Below are 26,770 nucleotides of genomic sequence, written 5' to 3'. Positions count from 1 at the left end.
ACATTAGTAAGTAAGTCAGAACATAAGTAAATGAACTCGGAGATGAGGACTTGTACAAGGATCAACAAGCAAGATGGAACAAGAGGTAACCAAAAGCCGGAAGGCAGAGAATGCCTAAATGGGGATAGGCGCAGGATATCAGACAGAGGGTGGGAATAGGTCCGGAGATCTGGGGATCTGGAAGACAAGGTGGATACAGGACTGGAATATGAGAAGGTGGATATAGTCTGGAATCCGAGACAAGGTGAAGTCTGGATGTCTTGCTGGATGGAGTGCACATAGGGTGGACAGGATAGGGTTGTACAGATCAGGCTAGCAGTGAGGATCCGATGGTCCGGAGCTCAGGGGTAAATCCGGAGTGTAGTTGATCCTGCTGAGGTGTGGAGCACACAGCGGACGGGGATCTGGGAATGGGCTGGATATGAAGTGGGGTCCAGATGTAGGCTTGGAAGGCGTGGGAATATGATGGAACGTGGGTCCGGATTGTGGGATATGACAGCATGTGAACACAGTACAAGTATATCAAGGTGACTCCTGTTTTGCTCTATAGGACGAGATCCTGAAGCACACCTCCCCATTTATTGATGACCTCCCAATCAAATCAGTCAAAATGCGCTATCAAAGAGCTGACAGCTCATATGAAACCATAGTGGAGAACCTGGAAATACGTCATTTTATATGGGAGCATTGCATAGTAGTGAACTGCATACTCCAGCACCTGGAGAATGTAGGCATAACCATATCCACTACTAAATTCATCCTAGCCACACCTACTGCTATCATAGTAGGGCACAAATGCACCTTCGAAGGACACATACTGGAAGACTCCAAAGTGCAAAAGATATGCAATTGGCCAGAATGCTGCACTGTCACAGAAGTGCACAGCTTTCTAGGTACCTGCAGCGTCTTGCACATATTTATCAAGGATTTTTCTAAGAAAGCATGCCCACTCATCAACCTCATGCACAAGGATGTACCATTCAAATGGAACAAGGAACAACAGGTAGCTATGCAGACCCTGAAGGACTTGATATTAGAGTCTCCCACACTCCTACCACTTGATTACAAATGTGGACAGGAAGTTATCCTCGCAGTTGACACTTCTTCCATCACTATAGGGTTCATACTCCTCCAAATGGGTGAAAATGGCAAATGCTATCCCAGTCGCTTTGGTTCAATTTCACTCACAGAAGTTGAAAGCCGCTACTCTCAAGCGAAGCTAGAGCTTTACAGCCTATTTCACATGCTCCATGTGGTACATATATTTATCTTCAGAGTCACCAACCTAATGGTTGAGGTTGATGCGAAATATATAAAAGGCATGATCAATAACCTAGACCTCCAACCCAATGCAACCATCAACCAATGGATTGCAGGTATATTGTTATTTCCTTTTATGCTCATTCATGTGCCTGCTTCCAAGCATACCAGAGCAGATGGTCTCTCAAGGAGACCACCCGCAGAATTAGATCCCACAGAGGATGATGACCACGAGGATTGGCTTGACTGCTCATACTTGTTCAGCATTGAAATCCTAAACAACCATAGTTGTGCAATTTCAGGTGCAGGAGCTGATATCATGCACCACCTGTATACCATACCCATGCCAAACCCACTAACCCATCCACCCACTCTCATTGCATTCCTAGGTACCACAGAACCTGAACCTGCCAACCCAACCATCCCCCATTCAGAAGCTGTGAAAGTGCAAGATGCAAGAATGATAGAAATCCAACACTTCCTAGAGACCCACAAAAGACCCACTGACTTATCTGATGATGACTACCAGTCATTTGTCAAAAGTGCAGTACAGTACTTTATACTTGACGGAAAATTATGGTGAAAGAACTCATTTGGAAAGCACCAATTGGTAGTCCCTGAAGCATGCCACCTTCGCATTCTGAAGGAAGTTGTCATATCCTGTATGCCAGACATAGATCCCATCATATTCCCACGCTTTCCGGACCTGTTTCCGGACCCCATATCCGACTCATTCCTGGATCCCCTATCCTGTCCACCCTACACACATTCCATCCAGCAAGACATCTGGACTTTACCTCCTCTCAGATTCTGGACTACATCTACCACCTCACATATCTCAGTCCTGTTTCCGCCCTGCCTTCCGGATCCCCAGATCTCCGGACCTATTCCCACCCTCCGTCTGAGATCCTGCGCCTATCCCCATTTAGGCATCTCCGCCTTTCTGGTTCTTGGTTATCTCTGTTTCCATCTTGCTGATTGATCCTTGTACTAGTTTCATCTCTGAGTTCATTTAGTTATGTTCTGTCTTACTTACCAATGTGTTTCCGCATGCTCGTACATAGCCTTACTCCTTTGCTTACTGATCCTCTCGGATAGCCTCTAGTATATAACCCCTGTACAACTACAGTAGAGTCCTCAGTCTGAATATCACCTTAGACTTGCCCAATCTTCTTCCAGACTCCAGTCCATCTGAGTTTTGTCCTTTTCCATAAGGCCTAGGGATGGATTCCCTAGGCTGGAATTCCGGACCTTCGGATTTGCCCCCTATATCTCTATCCCAAGTCTAGGGATTGCTTCCCTAGGCTGGAGTCTTGCCTTTCCAGCACTTACCCTCTTTCCAGACTTAGGTCCACTTCCTGTCCCTCTGACTCTACCTTAGGGTAGTCTACCTCTGTTTGCTTCTACATCGGACTTCGTCCAATGTAGCCCCTATTCCTTCTGGACCTCTGGACCTCCTGTCCTCTGTACCTCTGGACATCCTGGTATCCTGTCCTTCAGATGTTCCACCCTCCATACCTTCCGCCCTCCATACCTTCCGCCCTCCATACCTTCCGCCCTCCATACCTTCCGCCCTCCGTACCTCCTATCCTTCCATCCTGTTTTCCTGTAGAAGTATTACCTTGCAGCAGAAACTCTCCTGAGCATTTCCTGCATTCCTCTGGAACTCTCCTGCGCTCCTCTGGAACTCTCCTGCGCTCCTCTGGAACTCTCCTGTGCTCCTCCAGACATTTCCTGCGCTCCTCCGGACTTCGTCAGACCATCATCGGACTTCCTCTGAAATGAAGGGCACATACTCGGGTAAGGGGCACAGCATACGAGCTGAGGCCAAGCCCCTCTGAGTCAGTCTCTCTCTCCTTTGAGCATGGTTCTTAACAGAAGTGCACAATGACCTTGGACATAAGGGAGTATATTCAACCCATGCCTGCCTTCTCCTATGTTTCTGGTGGCCTATGATTACTGACAATGTCAAATGGTACAATAGGACATGTCATGAATGCCAGATTAGGCAAACATGCAAACTGCACATTCCCCCAACCATACCCATCCCAGGCGGCATATTCAGGAAGGCGCATATAGATAGTATGATGATGCCCAAAGCAGGCAGATTCGACCATCTAGTCCATGTGTGGTGTGCACTAACTGGATACCCAGAATGGCATATGCTACGCAAAGAGAACACCAAGTCTCTAGGTGCATTCATATTCAGGGAGCTCCTTTGCAGGTGGGGACCTATCACTGAAATTGTTACTGACAATGGACCCGCATTCCAGGCAGCGGTCGATGATTTAGCAGTGTGCTATGGGATTCATCTGATTCGCATCTCACCATACAACTCCCAAGCTAATGGTATTATTGAATGGCATCACTATGATGTCCAGGAGGCCATCGTGAAAAGTTGCGAGGGGGATGAGTCATGCTGGTACCAATCCGCACATGCTGTCCTATGGGCCAAGCACATTATGGTACACCAAGCAACAGGTCTAATGCCCTATTTTATGGTCCATGGTGTAGAGCCTATATTCCCATTTGATCTTGCTGAAGGAACATTTCTAGTAGTGCTCCTGGACCAAGATACATTCTCGACCATGGACCTTGTTGCCTGGCGCATGCGCCAATTGCAGAAGCGACAAGAAGATCTCCAAACCATCAAAGAAAGAGTCCAGAATGCCCAGTACCAGTCCATCCGCAAATTTGAGCAGCACTTCCAGCGCTTGATTACAGATTATGATTTCGAGCCTGGCACCTTTGTTCTAGTATGCAACAGCAAAGTCGAGTACAAGCTAAGTTGAAAGACAAAGCCACACTATCTTGGACCTATGATTGTTATCCATTGCATGAGGGGCAGGTCATATATCTTGTTGGAACTAGATGGATCTGTGTCTAGGCTTCATTTTGTGGCCTTTCACTTGATTCCTTACCTTCTGCACAGTGAAACTAAAATCTTCATTACTAGTATTACAGGCCTGGACAATGAAGCATTGGACAACCTGGTAGGAGAAGACGTAGAAGAACCAGACGATGAAGTGCTTGATTTTGACCTGGAGGCACAGCCACACCTCCATGCACAACACCCACCCCTATACCCACATACCCGCATCAGACCTCAGCCTATATCCACATAAAAACCAGAAAAACACAAAAACATACCATCCTCATATGATAGCCTCAGTTTTACCCTGGGTTTTGTCCAGTGCCTCAGTTTCATTTCCCTTCTTTCCTACCCAATTCCAATTGCTCAGTAACTTACATATGATATGCACTACCTGCACATAGACTCTAATCACGCACAGACATTGCCGAAGGACTAGATTATATGCGCACTCAATGATTACAGTACAAATTCTCTTTGAACATGTAGGCAGCACACCATGCACATTGATACATACCAAGGATTCGACCACACCGCTGCACAGCAGGGATAGAGGATGAAAGTGCAATGAGGAAGATAAGCTGGGCGGAAACCCACAAGTGACATGTATCTTTCCACTTCTTCCGCAGCACATGCGCATGCTCATTTTACCTTACTTATCTCTTAGGCACCCAGTGGAGTAGGACCGGAACATAGGACATGGACATGGGATATGGATACCAGACACTTAGGACTCAAGGCACACACCCAAGGATTCCAACCGGTCAAAACACTTCCATTTGGCACTATCCAAGGGTATTCTAATGTACATGTGTGTTGATTCAAGTCAAAAAGGAAACTATCTACAGGAACTGCCTTCTCTTCTTGTAGTGGATCACGATAATGTCCAACTCATTCATCACCTCCAGCATCATCCCATGCATAATGGAAACCCTAGCATAGAGGGCACACACCTGACCCTCCATAAGCAAGTCTTCATCACTCACATTCACATCGACAAGCAGGTCGAAGTCTTCCAGATCTTCACCCTCAGGCAGCTTGCACTTTTCAATGTGCACAGGAGAATTGGGTTCCTCATCCTCAGAGACCATAACGGGGGTTTGGGTGATGAGACTGGGCAGCACATAAGGTTGCAGATATCCTTAGAGGAACCGGTGGTAGGGCTGGAACCAGAAGTCGAAGGTGCCTTGCATGCAGCCTTGAGGCTAGGCTTGGCCACAGCCTGGAGCTAGGCTTGACACACTAAGAAAAGAAAGGTTAGATAGAGAAGAAAGACCTAAGGGAAAAACTTACCACTGCACTGATGCGTAGCATGCTTGCAGCCATGCTTGGCTACCTGGCAGGTGAAGCACCCCATACTGGGCATACTTTGGCAAGGGATATTGTGCTTAAGGCACCAGTCGCACTTGTCCTTATGCAAGACATGGGCCTTGGGAACACTCATACGTCCTACCATCTAGCAAGCAAGTTCAGCAAAAACAACTGAAAGAGAAGACAGAGAGTACTCACGCATTTCACCTTACTAAGGACAGGCACTATGGCCTTAGAGTCCTTATGAATCCCAGCACATGCAGGGCGCTTGGGAGTCTCTGGTCCCTCTTCCTCCTCATCAGCCTCTCCTGCAGTGTCTTCACCAGCCTCTTCCTGGCCATCCTCCATCACAAAGTCTTCTCCAGTGGCCTCCTTCTCCTTTCCCTTGCCTTTTTCCTTCAACTGCCTCTCCTCTTCTAAACACATGCATTCCTTGGCCTGGCATTTGGCCTCAATCTTAAAAGCGTGTATTTGCTCATGGAAGTGAACATGCACCTCTTCAGCCTTACAACCTTTCACACTCTCCTCAGGAGTGAGGGCAAGGCTCAAATTATGGGTCTTGCCATCCATCAAGCACCTTTCTAAGTCAGCCTGAAAGACTGTTAGAAAGGGCAGTAAGTGTGCAAAGGTACAAAAAGCACTCACCAATAGCTTGACCCAATCGTGGTACCACTCTTCCTTGCAAGCCATCAGATCAGGTCGATCTTCAGGCATAAGGTTGGCCAAGTTGACCATGTGGGTGCGTAACTCAGCAAACATGTGCTGGATTCTGTCAGCAGCGGGGTCAACAACATTGGAAAAATCAAAAGTAAAGGTAGACATGTTATCAATGGTAGAGATGGGAGATAGGAAAAGAAGTAGAGGAACTTATAGGGAAGCACAATCGCATCCACTGTGTGTCCACACTTCTTCCATTGCCCATGCAAAAATCACTGAACTCCACACTCCACATCTCTATTCAATCCGGAACTGGTCCACAAACTCTACCATACCCAGAATTCCACAGTCACATGCCCTCATCGATGCAAAAATTCTGCCAAGTCCAAGTCCCAATGTGCAACTGACTGAGGACAGTCAGTATTTGAGTGTCCTGCAGATGTGACGATCATACCAGCACTAGGCACATATGATCAATAGGATGGTTCTTCTCACCTTCAGAAAAGGAGATAAAGTGCAGATCATTAAATCCATATATATTGACCCATCCGCTCTTACTCCAGTCTGGTCCTAGGAATCTGCCCTCCCATGTCCTATCCATGTCCACCTATCTCCACTGGTGTGTTATTTTTCCCAAATGTCATTGCTAAACGAGCTGCAGGTCTTATTACATGACTACTCATGTTCCACAGCACATGATGTTTTATTACCTATAGACTCATTGCACACTCACTAACTATGCTACAATTCTCACCTACATATTCCAGACATTCACGCGCTATGATATAAATGACCACAGTACATATGATTGAGTAGTTTTCCTTTCCCCCAGACTCAGCTCTATAGGAGAACCGTTCTCACATTATTTTTGTAGACCTTGCACAATCCATCTATTTTGCTCTTTCTTGACAATCCTGTGCAATTCAACTGCTCTGAAGTTCCATACTGCTAGGATCTTACCCTTAAAGCTCTTGCAAGAATACCTGACCCATGACCGGTAGTTTAGCACTGTTCTTCACTTGTGCTATATCCCTTGCAACTGGCTGCTCCATAGAGGTGCGGTTGATTTTGTGTGCATTACATCTGCCACACCAGCATCTGACATCCAATACATTCACACATATCTTCCAATGGTTCATCTCGCTCCTGTGATACTAACATCAGTCAATTCTTGCCTGCACTCACGGTCAATTCTTTGGTATAGAAATTCAGAGGTATACATATGGTCCACATTCAAGTTTCTTAGGCTGAAATAGGTTATAACTCCTTCACTCACTTACTTCCCTCACACATAATTGAAGGAAGTGCTTCAATAGCAGTCCTCTTGGGCTGATCAATTAAACTCATGCCTCTTAGGATAAGTAGTGCTAGTTGCTAACCGCCTAGTCCCTATTACTTCTTCACAGTGTTCTTCTGAACAGGAGTCAACAGTGCAATAGTAGAAGGCACATATATCTTGCAAACACATGGAGTCAAGTGCTTGCAAAGAATCTAGTACATAATGCTGAATTGGAGTGAGCACCTTGAGGAAGTTGTCTTGACAATAAATGAGTGATTGCATGCAGAGAACATCACATATAGTGTTGACTCGCAGTGGCAATGGCAACAAATCACTAGCCAGGTCCTGATTGAGACCCTGGGGTAAGAAAACGATGATGGCTAAAGCACAATGACCATCCTCTCCAAGATTCTGGACTGATGGCAAGCTAAGCGACAGCTGCATTGTATCTGACAAGCTTTGCAGCTTCCCCTTGCCAGCATCAAGCACCTTACTGTGCTGATCATTCCATCTCTTGAGCAGCATGGCTGGAGACCAGCTATTTTGTTGCACAGCATTTGTGAGTATGTTGATGGAAAGGGGGTGAAAACCTAATTTCTTCAGCAGGCCTCCTATGTCTTCTTCAGCTTTGCTATGACTGGCATACTGATAAATTTGAAAGAATGCTGCTTGAGCAGAGCTCAAGTCCAGTGGCAGAATATCCTTGGTAATCCATCACACATTTGGTGCATTCCTTCTACTGCATGATGTGAGAACCAGAATGATGCCAGGGATATTCACTATTTCAGCAATGGCCAGTGGTATGTTTCTAAGGACCAATAATGCACTAGCCTCTTCGAAGGTCTCAGCATTATCCAGAATGAGGGCACTGGCAGAACAAAAAAAGGTAGATATCTGGTGCAAGGGATCAGTGCCAGAGATCTCTATGCCTAGGGCTCTCGCAAAACATGCCATGAAAGTTTTGAAAGTGATGGTCGAAGGGTCCAGCCCATCATTGTAAGCCACAAAGAAGTGCCTATAAGCAAATTTGTCCATGATGAGTGGCTCATTGATGATGGCTTGGGCCAAAGAACTTTTTCCCATGCCCCTAGGACCAATTAACACCAAATGCTCATCACTGACAACAAGGTTTGTTAACTCTGCCACAAGATTGTCATGACCAAACAGCATGGCAGGCCATGATGGAGGCTCAATCTGGCAATTCCTGATTGCATTTAAAGGACATGCATAAACCACCAGAAATAACAATGTACTTTGAGACATTCATACCAGGAACATTACCTACAAGTTCCAAAGCCTTCTTGACAGACTTCATGTCAATTGCCATGCCAGCAACTGCTTCAGACTTAGGACACCATTCAGCAGCAAATTCAAGAGAAAGTTACACAGACATACATTGAAGAATCTGAGGATGCAATCCAAGTCTTTTTCCCATGCAGTGATCTCATCATGATCAATCATGACAGCAAAGAGCCTCCTCCAAAATCCTTGCTCCTGCTTTGACTCTATGTTGCTATTGATGCAATTTACTGATCTGGACAGTGTCATCAGATTCTGGCAATGGCAACATTGGTTCAGCTCACATGTTGAGCTGAGATAATGCATCCTTCAAGTATCCTGGCAGATCATCATCAGTAGCACCCTTGGTCACTCTTTCAAGGATTTTCCTGATGGCCTTGCACTGGCTGGCTATCGCTTGGAAATCAGACTTGTTCTTGATCACTGACTGTATAAATGTAGGTCTTTACCAATCTGTCTGAGAGTTAGGCCAACCCACCTGTGCAATAGTCAAAATGTTTGCAACTGTTCCAAGGATGCCTTGCACTAGCACAATAGGAACAAGAACTTTTGTAACATTGATGGCAGCTATAGTAACATCTAGCAGCTGGCCCACACTATCATCTTTGGACTGTTTGATTTCAGAAGAGGGTTGTTTAGCATGCGGACCATTCTATTATGTTAGATCAGATATATGAAATGTAGATGTGTGCCTTCTTGCCTTCAGTTGTCTGGACCTTCCAGCTTTTGGCATTTTGGATGACATCACCTGGGTTCATGTGGTGGTTCAGATTGTAGTGTGTTTCAGTCACCAAACAAGTGCCTCTGTCTATCTCAAGGTGGAGGGTGAGAAATTGCACTGCTTAACTGCATAGCCTAGTGACTACATACCAGATGTCTTATCATATCAAGTTCAAGCCAGAACCCAAGGCAGATTTGGGAAGGGATGTTTGCATCTGACAAGACCCCTCCCAGTAATCATAAGAGAAGGGGATTCCACATGCAACAGCTCCCCAAGTTCTTCTAGTCCCTACCTTTGCACTCTCCCTTGGGACACCTCTCTCCTTTCAGCTCCTCCAATTGAGCCTTGACAGCAAGCTCTTCCTCCCTGCTTGCCTGAGTGCAAGGTGTCATCAGGGTGCTTGTCTGTGGATGCCATGTCTTGAAGACACCCTTAGCTCTATTTGACAAAAACAGCCCTGGAGGACAGACACTCATACCTTGTACCTTCAATAAAGCTACAGAGTCTTAAATAGAGGTGTGAGGAAAGATTGGAAAGGGAAATGTAACAGAGTGGAATCGAGTTGCAGTTGTATTCTAGAACACCAGGCACAAACAAAGAAGCTGACTGGAATCAGAATCAGATGGCTCAGCGCTCAGCGGTCTAGATAGACTGGTCACGAGTCTATAGCGGTGTCGAGAAAATCTTATCAAGCTACGAGACAATCAAAGTTATTACGTTTTCGGAGCCTCCCAAAGTTTAATATTGTAATTAACCACCCCTACCTCATCTAGAATAGCCTTTGATATTATTCCTTGTTCGACCCGATCCAACTAGCCAAAATCAAAAGCATTTCCCTCAAGCACTTCAGTTTCGCTGGTGCTCTGAGCTTTTTTTCAACTCTTCGAGAGCCGCAAATTTTGCGGCAATGTCGTCGGGCGAGATAACCTCTGGACCTGCAAGATGGTCATCTGCATCAAGACGCTCAGTCGAGAGCTGAGGTGCCTACACAAAGGATGCTTCAAGATCCTGCAATCTCGACAGTAATGCCGACCTCTTCACGAGTGTGTACTATGTGAGCATGTTGACGACTGGGTGGACTTTCCAGCCTCTCTGGATTTTATGGCACTGTGGTTTTCAAGGTTTGCATTAATTTTTCCTGAGTGTTTCGAATGTGTTGACTAAGAGATTACACCTGTCACGCAGATTATTTTGCGCCGAGATCAGGGAATGTGCGCTCTGTTTTGCCTGCATGCCTCACAATTGAGGGCATCATTGTAGCAAAGACTTTGAGTGGGTGAATTTCGGAATGGTTCTTCTAATATGAAGGGCCGTATAATGTTTGGCCACTAACAACATCTCATGCTGACCAGAAACTCCAGAAGGACACTGATAGAGACCTACAGACTTACACACAGGCTCAGTCTGTACAGACCTCAAACAGACTGCCCAAACCCTAAACTTTCTGATATTCACGGTGCTTCTGGCCAGAAGTTTGCACCTAAACTTTCATAGCTCAGTGTACACAAGCAAGTACTCTCTCCAAATATTTGCAATCGTCACAAGTTTCCTTCACACATTTTTTGAAAGGTCGTACAAAAGTTATTCATCTGAGGTCAACGTCAGACTATAACTGGATACAAAACCCCTAGTCTGTACCTCGAACCTTGTATGTACAGTGACTAATACCCTGGCTTGGACCCCTGACCGCAGGGTACAGTGCATAAGTTAATGGACAAAAGCACCCTCAATGCCGAGCCTACCTCACCAAGATGGAGTCCTTCCTGAAAATACCACTCATTCTCTCGTCCCCACTTACCTGGCATGCATCTGGTATACCTCCCATGCCCCCACGAATAACGATGTTGTTCACTGAAATTCCATTGAATGGTTCCTCATCCAAGATCTCAAATATGGACTCCCGTTCGCAACGATACCCCAAGGCACTGTTGCTTTTGTAGAAGTCGCTATCATTGCCTCTCGCGTGTTAGACCCCACCCGTCTTCCCAGCGGGATGCAAAATACAGCCGCCCTACTTCAAACAATTCAAGACGTACCCATTACCAATTTACAATTCCTTTCCGGCACCGCATTCATGGTTGCAGGGTGATTACTCCGCCGGTGGTGTTTCCGCACTCTCAATCGTTTTTTTTCACATTCCACCTTAGTGTTCGCAATGAGCACACGCTTGTCACGACTGGACCATACTCGGTCGTCTGCCATCCATCCTATCTGGGAGCGCTTTCGCAGTCCATCGGGAATCGGGAAGTTTGTCTTGCACGGATCGTCGTCATCATTGTTTAGTTGCTCAGGCGTTTTAAATATCCTTGGGGTGAAAGTGATTATGTTGGCAGTGTTGGTGGGGAGAATGATTGCTATAATGGTCCTCATGCTTAGAATCAAAAATGAGGATGAAATGATGAAGTCCATCGCCAAAGACAAGTAGGTGAACTGGACTAAGTCAAATACCGGCTCACACCTGGCATCTACTAAAGTATGTGATGTACTACATAAAGTTGCTACCGAACTTTGAATTTTGATGCACATCTTGATCTGCATTAGATCGGCGTTTACCATGACTTTTTATCCAGCCCCTAGGTCGTAGTCATCGTGGTAGATGTTGTACCCCTCCCTCTGATGTCTATAAATCCCGCCCTTGCGAAAACTCAGCAAGGGTAGCATAACTGTTGACACAACAGTAACCACAGCTTCCGGGAATATGATGCCTCGAACAGCGAAATGCAAGTCAGTTTTCGCAGGGCGCCAAGACGTTGAACAGCGATGCTGTGGTGAGGACAACCTTTCATGAGCTACATGGTCGTTTAGCTCATGTACCAAAGGTCCATGATTATAAACCTTTGACCTGAAAAGCCTCATGAGCAATCCATCTGGTCCTAGGCGGCGTTTTAGGTGAAATTATCACAGGAGGATCTAAACGTATAGATATTTCGAGTCGCCTATTGCCAGTGGATTTAGTCGGGACCACGACAACACACAAGAAGATGCATGCACTTCGTCCAACTGCCTCGCAACAACATGCTTTCAAATTTTTGAGTGACCGAGTCCCTTGAAGGCAAATATATTAGACAATCGAGAAATGTACGAGATGCTAACGTATCAGATTCCATGAACATATGATTGCTTGACTTCAACCCAGCGTCTGTCTATCCGATAACTCTTTAAATGCACGGCAGGCCTCAGAACGAGCAGAGAATAGGTGCCGTATAAGCCGCCTTGTGGGAATCGGTGGACCTTGTGCACCAGGGTCCGCGTTGTCGGCATTCCGCACAGATGATTGTGTCACTGTGTGGGTTGCCTCACCAACGAGAGCACTGCTACTTCTGGGAGGGTCCTCAACGACGTGTCGCTTGATATACGGGTTCTCTACGGGAAGTGGTAAAGTTGAATACGCTAGAAGTTGATCAGCTGGTAGATCAAAAGATGGAGGGAGCAGGAGGCCCGTGAAAACCCTGAAGGCAGTCAGAAAGCGCTTCCATCTGTATGAATGTCAGATTCATGACTACGGTCTCAACTCAGATCACCTACTGCCTATAGTTCACTATTCGCAAAAATGAGCATCATAAATGATTTAAAGCTTTGATCACTTGCCATACACAAGGGCGTTGTGCCACTTCCAAAGGGACCAAGTCATCCCAACTGCCATAGCGAGAGTACCGAGCGCTCTATTCAATAGTCCCTGTCTTCCAGCAAGGCAGTCGCACAGCGCCGATAATCGTAAAACCTTGTTGTTGAAAACAGCAATACCTCCCTTGCGAATTGGGAAGAGGACCGGGTCGGTGAACTTCACGGCGGACTTCACGCATGCTCGCGTGAGCAGGCCATAGGATATGGCAAATCCCAGACCGCCAAATATAGCCTTAAACTGAGCCTTGGTCTCTTCCTCGTTCGGTATCGTCAACATCCGTGCAGCGAACCAGCCAGTGATATACCCTGGAATGTGAACCACGAATACTGGGAAGAAGAGAAGGGCACGAGGGTGAAACATGGTGGTGCATAGTTGGAACAGGAGTGTCACACCAGTGCGGATACGAGATGGCCAAAGGAGGGGTCGCATAAGAAAGTCTTCACTGTGATCGACGAATGGGTAGAGGACTTCCAGAGCTGAATGAGAAGTGCCGGTGAAGTGCAGAAGCGCAAGGTATCTATTCAAAATGGTCTTCCGTGTTTCCATTTCATCGCTTCTTGGCAACAATGCATCGACAAACCTTACAATCGTCAAAACTTCGGGAGACTGAGAAGTACAAGATACATCAAACTCACTTTTGAGAGATACCGACAAATCTGTCAAGCGGGATGCGATCCTCGTTCTTCCAAAACACCCTTCTTGCTGCGCAAGCCGCACGGAGTGTTTTCCTGAATCACGCAAAATGATGGAACAGTCAGCTTTCGTGATAGAGGGGTACGCACCAGTCAGGAGCGTTCACAGTCATGTGCTTGAGCTGAGAATCGATCGCCGCAGTGATCTCTTTAACCACAAAACGCGTGCTCTCAGCACTCTCCGGATCCAGTCTTGCTGCATATTCGCCGACCCCTATTGGTTTGCCATATCTAAGCAGTTAGCAGATCCTACTCAGTTGTGCTACTCAACGATAGACAGAGGTAACTACCTGACACAGACCTACGGCTCACATGCGGTCAGATTAAACATTAAATGCTTGAAAAACTTACTCTGCTCTGATACTTGGACTTGTCAGTATAGACTACCGCTGCGGGGACAATGACCAACTCCTTGCCTTCCTTCCCGGACAAATTCATGGCTTTAGCATACTCCTACCGCAGCCCACGCTGCACCGTCCTTCACTTGCACGATTCTGGGCTCCGTGTACGACGTTCCCTCGGGGAATACACCGATAACCTTGCCAGCTGCAAGAGCGGCGGAGGTATGGCGAAATAAGTTTGCTTGCAAGCTGTTGCTATTCGACGGAAACGGCGATGAAGAGCTGTTGGGGTTACGGTAAACGGGGATGCTTCCTGAGGAAGTGAGCAGAGCGCCGGATATGGGGTTCTTGAAAAGAGACGATTTTGCCCAGTAACATACTCTACGACGATACGATATCGTCGCGGCTGCGACATCGGTTGTTTAAATTATCCAAGTTGTAAAAAGAGAACTCGTTGAGGAGCTCACATAGCGCCGCAATGTCGATAATTTCATTATGATGAGTCGCAGCACTGAACGACTCATGATGATAAGTTTGCTACAAGAATGAACGGGAAACGTACATGATCACAGGTCCGTCCCGCGGCACGTTCTCGCCTCCTGTGATGCAGACCTCGGAATAGAAACCAGACAAAGTCCAGTCCGAGATCTTGCGCAAAAATCTATACACGATCATGAGTTCCATTGCTGGCTGCTCCTCCCATTCAGCGACTTCAGGCCGGGAATGTACAGTATTGTGGTATGTTGGCGGTATGCACAGGAAGTAAGTAAATAGGAAGAAGAAATATTACATAAAGCGCAAGGTTTCAAACACCTGGTCAATTTCACGTGTTTTTCATACTCATCACGCGTTGATGCGAAGCACAAAGATGTTGACAGCACAATACTAGAGACACAAACAGGTGAACGACCGCGGGGCAGGCAAAAACCTGATGCGCGTCGAACGGCGACATATCATTTGTAACTCCAATTACATGCATAGCAATTTTTGGCTCTTCGAGAATCTCATAGTAATAACACGAAGATGAAGATCACAGACGACGACCACGACGACCACCCTATCAGAAAATTAATAACAAAGTTTCCTCAAAACAGGTGAGAGCGCATACCTTGCGCCTGGTGGAGTCAGTAGGAACAGGCGTAACGTCCTCAATACGCCCAATGCGCATGCCAGCGCGAGCAAGAGCACGGAGGGCGCTTTGTGCACCGGGGCCAGGGGTCTTAGTGCCAGTACCGCCAGTTGCACGGAGCTTGATGTGGAGGGCAGTGATGCCGACTTCGCGGCAGCGCGTGGCAACATCCTGAGCAGCTAACATAGCGGCATAAGGGGACGACTCGTCACGATCAGCCTTCACTTTCATGCCACCTATTCACAATCATCATGTAGTTAAATATCTTTGCCAAGATAGCGAGTCACGCGTACCAGTGACACGGGAGATGGTCTCCTTGCCGGAAAGATCGGTGACATGGACGAAGGTGTCGTTGAAAGAGGCGTAAATGTGTGCAACACCGAAGACAAGCTCTCCCTCAGCAACCTGAGGACCGAGCGAAACAGTGTTCTCTTCTTTGGCAACCTTGGTTTTCTTCGGAGCCTAGCATCCAAAAGTCAGCTTGCAATCCATCTCAACAACACGCCAAAATTGCAAAACAATGCTCAAATTAATGGCGTGCAATACCACAGGACGGTGTACAGAACCATATACGCACCATTTTGATGGGCTTGAGGTATATTCAGCGATATGGGCCTTGGAGTCGAGGAATCTGAAGCAAGGTTTTGCGGCTATGGGGAACTGTGCAAACATGAACAAATAATAACATTAGTACTATGCGAAATTCAAATTACATCGCATACATCCTAGCTAATAGCTGGCAACCTGCTGCAGACAGGATCGTGTTATGCAACCAAGTCCCTTGAAAGCTCCTTCATGCTATTCACCTCAAACTTGCCATAAATCAAATGGCTACATGAGTATCAAGCTTCCTCCAAATTCATAGCGAAGCGGCCGCTTCGAAGATGAGAGGTTAGAACAGTCGATGGCTGCTATTCATCAACGTGTATGTGCTATGATCTCAATATTCGTGCACATCGCTTTTACTAGTTGCTCCTATCACGGCTCCGAGGCCGTCTGCATGCTCACAGAAACATACTCGAAAATCGCGATAGACTGCGTCAATTTTACGTGTAGTTGGACCCTGCTTAATACAGCTAGCAGAATCATGAAATATCTCCTATTGCTATCTCCTTTCCAAACATGTCTGTTGTTTCTCTAAATTGTAAGTGGACAGCATGCGCTTCTTCAGTCCAGCACATCATGATCAAATCCTGCATATATAGACGCCTTATCAGATAATCTTCTCGGCAGGGTCACCCGGTCACCTGCCGCAGCAAATCCCTAATACGGCGTCCAATGGTCCATCATGGATCAATCAGTTGACCTGTCACATATATAAACCCATCAAACAGATCAAATACATCAGGGTCTCTTATCCTGCAACTTGTATCTAATCATCCCATATCTACCTCAACCCATTCACCATGACCGTCTGCCAGGCCTTCTCCAGCGCCCTCGCCAACAAGGGTACGCATGTCCTTGTACATATTCGATCACTACAATAACATTGTGACCCTCGATCAGGCATGAGCGCACAGCAGCTCGCTGTCGTCACTCAGAGTGACCAAGCCCGCATGTCCCAAAGTACGCTTAGACACTGTCGTTACTCAATCTGACTGATGATGCACAGTTTGCGCGGGCACTGCAACCCCCACTAGTGAGGAATACAACAAGATTGCATCTGCGTTGGGTCTGGGCAGCGTAAGCGTTGGTTCGGTTTGTTTTGTGCGCTTCTTCTAATCGTGTCCATTCCCCGTGTCAGGCCCCCGCTACTCACCCTTCGCGTTGAACCTTTTTGCTGTATAGCATTCAATTAACTTTGTAGTCTTTGTATCAATAAACTATGATATGATATGCTGGATGATTCGGACCTGATATTTGCTACTCATGATATGAGCTGGTTGCTGGCGGTGATTGCGATACGACCAGCACGGCGACTTCATGTCCCAATTGAGCACGTCCTATACCCTATCATGTTATCATTCACTGGCAACGGCCGAATATATTCGATACACAGCAACTGATAGAAGCGGACTCACGGTATTGATTAGTCTACCCTAGCCAGCCTATCGAAAGAAGACAGTCGCTTCCTCGTATTAGGGATATTGATGATCACTGGTCCCAAGGTCCAACAAGAACACTCACTAGACACTATCACTCGAAGGAGTCGAAAAATATCGACGGCTCCTGTGTATGTTCATTGGACGCAGTGTGCAGGGCTCAATTCAATCAGGCTGATCGACGATCGATGAGTCCGAAAGGAAAATCGCTCGCCACTGAACGGATCGTATCAGTCAATTTACGTCAAACCTCAAAAGGTCCCCTATCATCCGCACCATCCAGCAACCGCGTTTTAGGGCCAAATATCATTCACGTCACAAACCAAATTCATGCTCAGCTACACACGCACGATACGCGGCGGAGCGGAGAATGATAACGCTTAGAGCGCTGGAGGAAATAAAGAAAGAAGGATCCTGTCCTGCAGTGAGCGAAGGTTCACCTACCCTTCTACAAAACGCATGTGTTTGCAACGTTGCAACTCTCCATTTTGAGTTACGCTTACCTGGAAAATCCCTCGCGTAATATCCGACGAGAAAATCAGCAGAAATAATAGGCCTTGTGTAAGGTCATGCGCAGTTAGGCCGATGATGCGCAGGCCTCGTAGCCTCGTTTCATCGGCGCTGTACCTGTTCGGGAAGGCAGCGTGTTTTACACGCTGCAAGAATTCAGGGACTCGAAAATGACTCGAAAACAAATGCCCGTGCGCTGGAATGGTGCAGAAGTTGTGAATACTATTCGTGGGGTGATAAGCATGAAGAACGTTTAACTCACGAAAGCTCACGGAGCAGACAAAGTAAAGTTTGTCAATGGTGAAGTAAGTAGAGCCTGAGATAAGCGGTGTCCGCATCTTCAATCGCTGAACCAATAGCATGTGATTATAGCCATGGACTTGTAGACCCCTGCACAAGCCCAAGTTTACGTTGACGCTTAACATTTTGAAACACTGAATCCGCGCCAGCGTTCAGGTAACCAGTTTCTCGAACCACTTATCCGCGGAGAGCACTTGAATGTTCGAAACAGTTGAAGCGTTTTAAGTTTCATATCCAATTCGATCGAACTTTGTCACAAATCTTTAACGACAATATGCAATTGCAATATGAAATCAACGACGGCAGTGTGAATGAGAACGCTAGAGTTATCATCCACCTACTAGGTAAAAATCATGTACTACTGTGTAAGTACTGAGAATCATCGAAACGCGTAAGGGAGTCCGCGGAAACTAAAATCCGCAAACCCATCGTAAGAAGCAAGTAACTGATAGCAAGACGGTATATCTGAAAGCTCGGCGGCTAGGAATGGCAGGGGAGGAAGGGGGATACGGAGGAGGATGAATATAGATTCAACGGATAAGTTCTGGAATCAAGGGGAAATCGATGCAGGAGCGGATGAAGTGGAAGCGGGACGGAGGATGGAGAGGGCTGAAAAGGGATAAGCGAGAGCAAGGAACGCTAGTGACAGTGAAAGCAGGAAAGAGGAAACGACGCAGTGCTACAGGAAGTATGTGCTGTGCAATCAAACGCACATAAAAACGCGCTCCTTATTAAGGGGTGAAATGTTCAAAGGAAATAAGTAACAGGAACGAATACGGGAATGGCTGAGAAATCCTGCCAAAGCCAATGGTGTCAAGAAAGCAAAATGGATAGGTTACAGAGAAATAAAGCATTAGTGTAAGGAGCAGCGCGAATGATGAGATGCAGATGAGAAAGATGCGAGAGAAACGAAAAGAGATGAGACAGATGGATACGAGAACTAGGCGACAGATAGCAATATGAGACAAGTAGAGTAGTAGTCCTGGGACCGCTAGACTGAAACCAAGCAACGACAAATCCAAGAGGAAAATTTTAAGCAGCGTTTGTTGAGAACGAGGAGCGGGCACGGCCGGGAGCTGGGGACGAACCAAAGTAGGGTGGATAGTTGATAGTTTTGCCTGTCGGCGGGCTGTATGCCACGTTTGGTGACGGCATCCAACGTTCGTGAATCCGTTCTCGTTCCCTCTCCTGCTCATCGGAGTGCGAACGAGTTATTTTTTGGGGCGACGTTGCGGAGATGGAGATGGTCCGCGGTCTTGAGGGGGGGATTGGGGACGTAGCACGTAAGCGAGACGACAGCACCGATGCTTGTGTTGGGGTCTCAGACCTAATTGATGGTGCCGTCATGCGTGCGGGGGTCGTTGGTCGCGACCCTCCTGACACAGATGCGGAGGCACTTTCGAGAATGAGTAGCTGCAAAGCGCGAGAGCATGGATGGCATAGCTGGTACGTTGTACGTGGATGCTGCTGATGAAGAAACTGATTGACGCCGCTCGCTTAATCCAGTTGGAGCGGCGGTGCTGGGGCGGGCAGGCGAGGTTGCAGCCTGAGAGGAAGCGGACTTAAGAGTATAACGGCTAAGCTCTGCTCGAAGAGCTTGGCATTCTTGGACTTTTTGGTTATGGAGGGCTTGCTATAACAAAAGAAAACAAGGTGAGCGGCGTGCACAACGTTCCCCAAGCTATAACGTACTTGTCTAGAAGAACGGTCAGCCAAGCAAAATGTATAGATCGAAGATTACGTACTGCTTTAAATCGGCTTCTAGCTTAGTGATTGTTAATTCCGCGTCGTCTAGCTTCCCTTTTAGGGTGGCCTCGACTCCCTTTGCCATTTTCGTAGCTTCCGAATGAGCGAAGTGATTCATCAAAATTGCCCTGAGCAGCGCAGCACTCAAGGATAAAGAAGAGTTCAACTGCACTCAAGTTAGCGGAACCGCAAACATTGAAACAAGAAAAGAAAATTACCTGGTCATTAGATTTTTCATCATGAGTCAACCAGTCTTGTAGCTCGTTGTGTAGAGTCGAAACCTCTTCCACTGAGCATTTTTTAGCGGCTACTTTTGCCACTTTATCCTCCAGCCTGCGGGCTTCTGCGCGAGTACGCGAGGAGCCCGGCTCGACGAAGGGAAAACGATCTTCCCGTCGTGGTGTGGAGCGGTCAGCAATGTCAAGAGCCTCAGTGAGACCACCTCGCCGCCGAGAAGTGGCCCATCCGCTTGCTGAAAAGTCGATGCGGATCAAACGCACATCCTCGCTGGTAAAATGATCCCGACAGAATGGACAGACGGGCTGGAGACGGGGTAATGTCTTTTCTACGATTTTATGGCAGCAACTAGAGCAGAGGACGTGACCTACGGGATAGAAAGTTTTATGACTCGAGTTAAAAAAAATTCCCACATCATGAAAAGATTGCGAGCTCACCGCACGGAATGGAGTGAGGAACACAGTGCGGACCGTACTCTTCTGCGCACACATCGCAGACCGAACCAGGACTAAGCGTAAGCATGAGGTCAAGACGATGAAACCCTTGCCAGGTTTGCTAGTTAGAAAGCTATTGACAAGGGGTATCGCTTGACCTGGTGGTGGATAAATAGCATGAAGTGAAAAATCTGAATGACGGCAAGTCACCAAAAGTAGCCAAACAATGCACTGCACGCATGGCTTGACGCCAAACAAATCATATTTCTTCTGTCAATCACATAACACGCCATCTTCATAATATGTTCATTTCATCTATGAGTTGCCATCTGTAGGTACCATGACATTTTCTGGAGAGCCCCCTCATGTTCCAGGTATTTCTTTCAGGATCACAAATCGGATGAATAATAGAGTTCATGGTTATGCAATGTACAAGTTCTAATTTAGGGTTAGGGCTTAGGGTATTTCGCCCTTTGTCCTGGCGGCTTTCAAAGCATGACTCGACCAAAAGGCCAGCCAAGGCTATCGTACGAATCTTGCCGACGGGACTAACAGCTTTTCTGTGTCAACGGCGCCTAGGTATTGGCAAAAATACCAGTCGGAGCCGTTTATGTCTCACACTTTTTGCCCATTTCAGGTCATATAACATGACCGGTGTGCGAAACACGTGTTCCCGCCACGGCGGGATTCACCCGCTCATGACTGATCCATATTCTCCTGCGTTCCGCCGCAGCGCAAATACCCACAATCAAGCCTCCCCTTCACTAACGGACATAGGGTCAAACATGCCTAATTAGGCGGTGCACTTCGCTGTGCTTGGTGGAACGCTCTTCCACAACAGGAATCCACCATAGTGGCCGTCAGGCCTCAGACGGAGCAACACAACGTCCAAACTGCCAAAGGCGTCCACATTTGGTCATCTCACGAGTTGTTCACGAGGCTATCCTCCGTCATCGGAAGTCGGAAGATATCTCTCAGACGGTATACGTTTGACACGCCGGATCCACAGGTTTGTCGCACAATTTGGAATAAAGCATCAAAGGCCAAAATTTGCACCAATAAGCAGCATGCAATAACCCTCTGCACATGTTTTACTTGCATTATGTTTCCTTTCTTGCCGACCATCGATTATCGGATTCGGATTATAGATAGCGGGCTCTTCTTCGAACACGCCCTAGGCCATGCTGTCATTTTCTGAAGCGTCTTTTAAAGTTATCACAATCTCATCATGGAGCTGTAACGGGATGCAAGACGTGAAATCCGTTGGTCAATAGCCATAAGACGGGACCATCTTCCACGGTCCGGCGTTGTCAAGAAGATATATCTCGAAGCTGAAACACAAGATCTCGTTGTTGCACAGCTCTGACTTGGTCCAGGCACACTGATCCGATATCGATTCGGGGGATCTGTTGGCAACTGCGTACCCGCACACTGATTGCCCGGAATGCTTGCAATGCTCTGCAGTCTTCCGCAGTACCTGGCGAATCCAGCGGATGCTGCATCGACTAGTTTTTCTGACAAAGCACCATCGCCGCAGCCCGATCATCGCTGCCGTAGACTGGCGCACACTAACAACAAGACTTTACGAATGTACGCAGGATCGCACGCCACGGAGTTTGCTCTACCCTCCGATTAGTACGTCTCCTGATAGCTCCCGATTAAGGTATGGGAGATGGGAGTCCCTCTCTTAATTCACACTTTCTTTGAAGTCAACTGAACACGATGCAATGAGCTGAACAGTCACCACTCTTCGCGTCTTCAATTAAGGAGATCTAGCGACCTATCGGCGGGTCGCACGTTTTATATCAAGGCTGACCTCTTTCGCCAACACCGTACCGGGGCATCGTTTGACCCCCCTGGCGAGCGTCTATCGCAGATTGATAGGCTGAAGTTAACTTTATGTTCATCCCAGGTCCAGGTGCGACCTAATTTCGCAACAAGGTGGGGCAGCATCATTATGGACAACTACGTACTTACCACACGATGAAACCTAATATCTTACCCCACTCATGCTTCATCTCCGGACCGTGATCTGTATCACAGGGATAGTGATTCATCATATGACCAGTACTGTAGAATGTTATGTATAGACTCATGCTACTGTACATGAGTGTATGTACTTGCAAAATATTATACGTGGTGAACAAATAGATGGGTGAGTGGGTGGAAGGATCCCTGAAAGCCTCATCGCAAGCTCGTGGCATCCATGATGCGTTCTATCTGAAGTTGTATGAGTACGCGTCCTTTCCACAGGGGTTCAACTACCGACAAGCTTCCCTACAACTCCACCAATGCCTGTTGTTGCGCCCTCGTAAAGCAACTGCCCACTGATTATTCCAAATGAACTTCGCTTCCATGTCTCCGTCTTCAGTAGCTACGGAGTTTAGGAGTGAGAGCCTGGGAAGCACCCAATTGGAAAAAGAAATAGAAGGACCCGCGCGGCTACTGCCGTCTCCAGTCGTCTCCAGTAATCTTCCATCCTCAATCATCCTCGTGAAGTACGTCCAGAAACACGGCAACTGGAATATCTTATCCAATAACTGCAGTACAAGCGCAGCTAGAATCAGCAAATAAACACGCGTCATCACAGACACGCGCATAACATGATCAGATAAAGTCTCTCTGTGGCCATTATTAGTCCGGTATCCTATCGCTTGGTGCGCTTCTTGTCGCTTCAAGCAGTACTGCCTGAATCCGTGGACGGAACCACTGACGGCGCGGGCCACCCACCGGACCGCCGCACAAACTTCGCCGCGAAGAATATATCCGGCAAACCTTCCAGCGTGCCCAGTAATCTCGCGGCGACCATGGCCAGGGGTAAGTATAACGCTTCATTTTTCGGCGGTGAACTTTGTTTCGGCTTGAAGGTGGATGGGTTTCGCTAGCGAGGATAGAGTGGCACAATAAATGCATAAATGTCTAGAGGAAGCTGTTCTTTGTTTTTTATTTTTGGAAAGACGATAAAATTGTGTGGCAACTGACAACTGGTCGGGTCCCTACGATTTACGGTATACTTAGCAAGGCTCTCAACACTCGTTCTGGGAAAAGGAAGTCCGACAAATGATATCTATGATTTGTTGGACTGCAAACTTTAATCCGAGGTAACGGATTAATAGCGGAAATGAACTTACCATTCACATGACGGATCGTTGTCGTTCCTCGATTTTTGGTGTTATCTGTCGGCGAATGACGCTTCATTGGGATTTGAGTTGCTTTCCCCTCCTGACCATTGACCTGAAAAAACCAGATCAGGCATTAGTATCGCATTGTGCCGTTAGAAGCAGCAGCAGCTTCACCTGGCAAGTTTCACGGGCGTCCGTTCACCTCTGTTATATTGAAGCGAAAAACAATGACGGCGGTTTCCGAAATCCGTAGCTTTGCTGGTCGTCACATTGTTACCGGATCCTGTCTTGGGATCATGACACTAGCATTTTGTAAATAATTTCAACCGAAGGAGTGCCGACCCGACGCGTCCAATACATTCCCGCTTGACTCGAAAATTTGCGGTGGATGAGCTGCGCCTTCCTGGTCCTCAGGCACATGTTGAGTACCCGTGACTCATTGGGCGCAATAGGATATCGGATGCTGAGCACTGAGTAGTAAAAATACTTTGGTGACGCTGTACCGTCTACTCCATGGGGTAACTCGGCTTCAGATGGCAACAGCTCGGTAGTATCCGCACTATTGTCGACAGCCTGACGTCAGAGGGTAGGAGGGGTCTTGCAGCCATCGGTGCACAGACTCGGTGCAGAAGTATTTCTAAAGGTGAATGAACACATAACCTTCCTGTAGGGATGAGCTGTTGCGGGTAGAAGCTAAGAAAACGCACTGACAATTGACAAGGACGCACCATGACCGATATGCACATGATAAGTGACTAGAGCGGTGGGGATAGACAACGTCTTCTTGGCGATGCCCTCAGCAATGCCAACGATTCGATAATACAATCATGGTGGTTTACTTTCCTGTTGCAAGTTAGCACACAATATGACACAAATCCCTAGAGATATCGTTCAATGCAGGTTCTGACAAGGTATGAATGAAAACGTGTTAGATTCGATATCTCTGTTCTCGAAACGCATGCGACTACATTATGATATCACGTCCATCGTGCCATGAACGCAATTCATGTCCCCCACTCGTGCGATATCAACGTGATCCTCTTGTACTCCGCACCACGATGCTGCGGCTCTGGTAAAAGAGCGCCAAAGGGCTGTTCAAGGCGAACGAGCAACCTCAGCTCAGCCTCTGCCGTATGAGGCGGCTGGGCCTTCCACAATTGGTCCGAATCAGCAGTCTAAACCTAGCCGTGGGCTTGAGATATCATACTGGAGAACAAAGAAAAAAAAAAGGATGAGACTAGATGGTGCACAAGGAACAACTATCTTCAAATGTGTCCTCTGCTAGGGTACTGATTGCTTAACTCAGCTTGCAGGGAAGAGCATCTATGTTAAAATTGTCAACAGAATTTTCCCACTGATGTCAGAACCTGCGAGGAATCTTGCAGCCTTCAGTTCTTGAGCTCGCAGTAGAGCTAATTCCGAAGCTGACATGAGTATTTGCAAAGATGACTTGTGGGGGTTGGGAATGACAGGGACAAGGACCAAGCCACTTAGTAGAGACAAACAAACGCCAAACAACGCCTCGGTGTCTCATGTGATCAATGATCATACAATCTTAATCGTCGTTATCGTACGTATATAGATGTTCGTTCTTTGAAATCCATGTACTGGCTACAATATCTCCAGCGTTCTGATGTCCATGCCATGAACAGCAGCCATGTCCTTGACCCGTGCCATAATATTGTGATCCGAAGCGATCCTCTTGTACTCCCCACCACGCTGCTGCGCTAGCAAAAGTGCGCCAAAAGCCTGCCCAAGACGAACCATCAACCGTAACGCTCGTGAGGGCAACTCCGAATCAACACTTTCTTCATACTCGTCAAGAGAGCCGCTCACTGAACGATCTGACATAGACCAGGGCATAGACATTGTTTTGATGGACTTATCGTCCTCAAAGTCAAGCAGCCCGGGGTCATAACGATTCCACGGGCGGACGAGCAGGAATGTCTGCTGAATGGGCCTTGCCCGCGAGAATTGGATCAATCTATCCTCTGTGGTGATCACAAGGTCTTGAAGCCCATCTGCCTTGACAAAATAAGTGAAACATGTCTCCTGATCTTGGCCGCCCCTCCGTCTGACTTCTGTAACAGGAAATGTGATGCAAGGTAATTGCAGTCTGGAGTTCGCGAAACGAGGAGCGCTGAGGTTATCGAGGAGGGTATAAAGCGTTAAAGCTGACTCCACAGCGACAACATTTTGCAGCCTGGAGACGGACATCTGCATCTCATCTTCGGGTAAAGATGATGATATGCATGGTGGGGCTTTATACGAGGTAATGTCAGCTGGGAGACAGCTGTTGAATCGAGATGATTTCCCAATCCAGTCCAGAGCTGTAATGTCGCCCGACCGGGCGACAATCTCCTGTAAGAGCCGCCCGAGCGCATTTTGTTTCGTCTCGCCGTAGATGACGGGCAGGTGGATGCCGAAGATGCCGAACAATGAGTACGCGATGTCTTCCTGCAACGTAGTGACACGGTTCGATGCCCACTGGAGTTTCTCCCGCGCGCCTTTCATGCCCGGACGGAAGGTGACGAGGGACGATGCATCTATGCCTGTTGAATCCTGCAGCTCATGCATGATAGTGGCAGACATCTTGTGGTTGGAAGAGCGGTCGTCAAGATATGGGGTCCAGTCTGCTCGGTAGAAGAGGATAATTGTGGGAGCCAAGAATTCCTGAATAGTCCATCCTCGCGTGTTCCAAGCACTCTTTGCCAGCGCGCCAGAGTTCGCTGAGGGCGAGACGTCCGACAAGTAGACGATCGTAAGAGCTGACTGGCGATACCAAACAAACATAGAGTTCACCGATCGTTGGAGCTCAACATTGTTATTCTGGTCGATGCAGCAGGTATCACTCCAGGCCCAGCGATACCCCGCATCACGAGCAGTTTTGCAGAATGTCTGCAGCTTGACCATGGTTCCGACGGGATTTAAATCGTACACGACCTCGTCCTGGATATCGTGCAGCAGTGGCTCCTTCTGTTCCCACCTGTGTGATAACATGACCCGACTGAAGTACTCTGCGACTGCTTCTGTGATGAGCTCCGTTTTGGGGGGCGCATGGATCATCGATAGATATAAAAGTTGCTTGTACTCTGTGCTTTCCAAGAAGGTGTGTATCTGCGTCTCTCGATTGCATAAACGCCCAGTGGAGGTGTTGAGTAGACGAAGTGGAGCATTTTCCAGTTGAGCGTGA

The 26,770-nt window shown here is 47.4% G+C and overlaps 9 protein-coding genes across 9 annotated transcripts; 3 read left to right on the top strand and 6 right to left on the bottom strand.

The window, feature by feature from the left end:
• Positions 1-8,093: 8,093 nt before the first annotated feature.
• On the bottom strand, positions 8,094-9,889 carry BJ212DRAFT_1578322 (uncharacterized protein; the record flags this gene model as incomplete). Its single annotated transcript, XM_041342214.1, has 8 exons — positions 9,878-9,889; positions 9,549-9,818; positions 9,379-9,486; positions 9,157-9,330; positions 8,963-9,105; positions 8,775-8,913; positions 8,633-8,724; positions 8,094-8,583 (listed from the first exon to the last, which is right to left on the bottom strand). Exons 3-8 carry the CDS (start codon positions 9,421-9,423, stop codon positions 8,094-8,096), a joined length of 1,083 nt encoding a protein of 360 aa, XP_041191456.1. The 5' UTR covers positions 9,424-9,486; positions 9,549-9,818; positions 9,878-9,889.
• Positions 9,890-11,265: 1,376 nt separating this feature from the next.
• Positions 11,266-11,682, top strand: BJ212DRAFT_1275182 (uncharacterized protein; the record flags this gene model as incomplete). Its single annotated transcript, XM_041331203.1, has 1 exon — positions 11,266-11,682. The coding sequence occupies one exon, from the start codon at positions 11,266-11,268 to the stop codon at positions 11,680-11,682; it is 417 nt and encodes a 138-aa protein (XP_041191455.1).
• Positions 11,683-12,124: 442 nt separating this feature from the next.
• On the bottom strand, positions 12,125-14,741 carry BJ212DRAFT_1447854 (uncharacterized protein; the record flags this gene model as incomplete). The annotated part of the gene is made up of 9 exons (XM_041338457.1): positions 12,125-12,178; positions 12,995-13,079; positions 13,194-13,604; positions 13,660-13,752; positions 13,807-13,947; positions 14,081-14,136; positions 14,168-14,463; positions 14,525-14,568; positions 14,620-14,741. 9 exons carry the CDS (start codon positions 14,739-14,741, stop codon positions 12,125-12,127), a joined length of 1,302 nt encoding a protein of 433 aa, XP_041191454.1.
• A 312-nt stretch (positions 14,742-15,053) lies between these two features.
• BJ212DRAFT_405920 (ribosomal protein S11-domain-containing protein) lies at positions 15,054-15,959 on the bottom strand. The gene is made up of 5 exons (XM_041343126.1): positions 15,909-15,959; positions 15,764-15,846; positions 15,480-15,648; positions 15,166-15,422; positions 15,054-15,114 (listed from the first exon to the last, which is right to left on the bottom strand). The coding sequence occupies exons 2-5, from the start codon at positions 15,764-15,766 to the stop codon at positions 15,088-15,090; spliced, it is 456 nt and encodes a 151-aa protein (XP_041191453.1). The 5' UTR covers positions 15,767-15,846; positions 15,909-15,959; the 3' UTR covers positions 15,054-15,087.
• On the top strand, positions 15,909-16,537 carry BJ212DRAFT_1366603 (uncharacterized protein). The gene is made up of 2 exons (XM_041336107.1): positions 15,909-16,330; positions 16,392-16,537. The coding sequence occupies exon 1, from the start codon at positions 16,091-16,093 to the stop codon at positions 16,325-16,327; it is 237 nt and encodes a 78-aa protein (XP_041191452.1). The 5' UTR covers positions 15,909-16,090; the 3' UTR covers positions 16,328-16,330; positions 16,392-16,537.
• A 55-nt stretch (positions 16,538-16,592) lies between these two features.
• Positions 16,593-16,957, top strand: BJ212DRAFT_1482582 (uncharacterized protein; the record flags this gene model as incomplete). The annotated part of the gene is made up of 4 exons (XM_041340443.1): positions 16,593-16,635; positions 16,693-16,752; positions 16,799-16,869; positions 16,931-16,957. 4 exons carry the CDS (start codon positions 16,593-16,595, stop codon positions 16,955-16,957), a joined length of 201 nt encoding a protein of 66 aa, XP_041191451.1.
• Positions 16,958-19,070: 2,113 nt separating this feature from the next.
• BJ212DRAFT_1569371 (uncharacterized protein) lies at positions 19,071-20,716 on the bottom strand (the record flags this gene model as incomplete). The annotated part of the gene is made up of 5 exons (XM_041342023.1): positions 20,459-20,716; positions 20,003-20,388; positions 19,780-19,950; positions 19,489-19,671; positions 19,071-19,451 (listed from the first exon to the last, which is right to left on the bottom strand). The coding sequence occupies exons 1-5, from the start codon at positions 20,541-20,543 to the stop codon at positions 19,071-19,073; spliced, it is 1,206 nt and encodes a 401-aa protein (XP_041191450.1). The 5' UTR covers positions 20,544-20,716.
• A 1,853-nt stretch (positions 20,717-22,569) lies between these two features.
• BJ212DRAFT_1366589 (uncharacterized protein) lies at positions 22,570-23,112 on the bottom strand. The gene has a single exon (XM_041336106.1). It carries the CDS (start codon positions 23,053-23,055, stop codon positions 22,717-22,719), a length of 339 nt encoding a protein of 112 aa, XP_041191449.1. The 5' UTR covers positions 23,056-23,112; the 3' UTR covers positions 22,570-22,716.
• A 1,924-nt stretch (positions 23,113-25,036) lies between these two features.
• BJ212DRAFT_1366578 (uncharacterized protein) lies at positions 25,037-25,368 on the bottom strand. Its single transcript, XM_041336105.1, has one exon. It carries the CDS (start codon positions 25,342-25,344, stop codon positions 25,189-25,191), a length of 156 nt encoding a protein of 51 aa, XP_041191448.1. The 5' UTR covers positions 25,345-25,368; the 3' UTR covers positions 25,037-25,188.
• Positions 25,369-26,770: the final 1,402 nt, after the last annotated feature.

Source organism: Suillus subaureus (assembly GCF_016647635.1).
Source record: "Suillus subaureus strain MN1 chromosome Unknown BJ212scaffold_23, whole genome shotgun sequence".
Lineage (NCBI taxonomy): Eukaryota > Fungi > Basidiomycota > Agaricomycetes > Boletales > Suillaceae > Suillus > Suillus subaureus.
This window is presented reverse-complemented; position numbering and strand designations above follow the sequence as displayed.

Coding starts and splice junctions, on each gene's coding strand:
- BJ212DRAFT_405920 (XM_041343126.1), bottom strand. Junction 15,423..15,479: donor GACCATCTCCCGTGTCACTG/GTACGCGTGACT, acceptor GATTGTGAATAG/GTGGCATGAAAGTGAAGGCT. Junction 15,115..15,165: donor CTGACTCCACCAGGCGCAAG/GTATGCGCTCTC, acceptor ATTTTCTGATAG/GGTGGTCGTCGTGGTCGTCG.
- BJ212DRAFT_1366603 (XM_041336107.1), top strand. CDS start 16,091: ATGGCTGCTATTCATCAACGTGTATGTGCTATGATCTCAATATTCGTG.
- BJ212DRAFT_1366589 (XM_041336106.1), bottom strand. CDS start 23,055: ATGCGCGTGTCTGTGATGACGCGTGTTTATTTGCTGATTCTAGCTGCG.
- BJ212DRAFT_1366578 (XM_041336105.1), bottom strand. CDS start 25,344: ATGGTTCGTCTTGGGCAGGCTTTTGGCGCACTTTTGCTAGCGCAGCAG.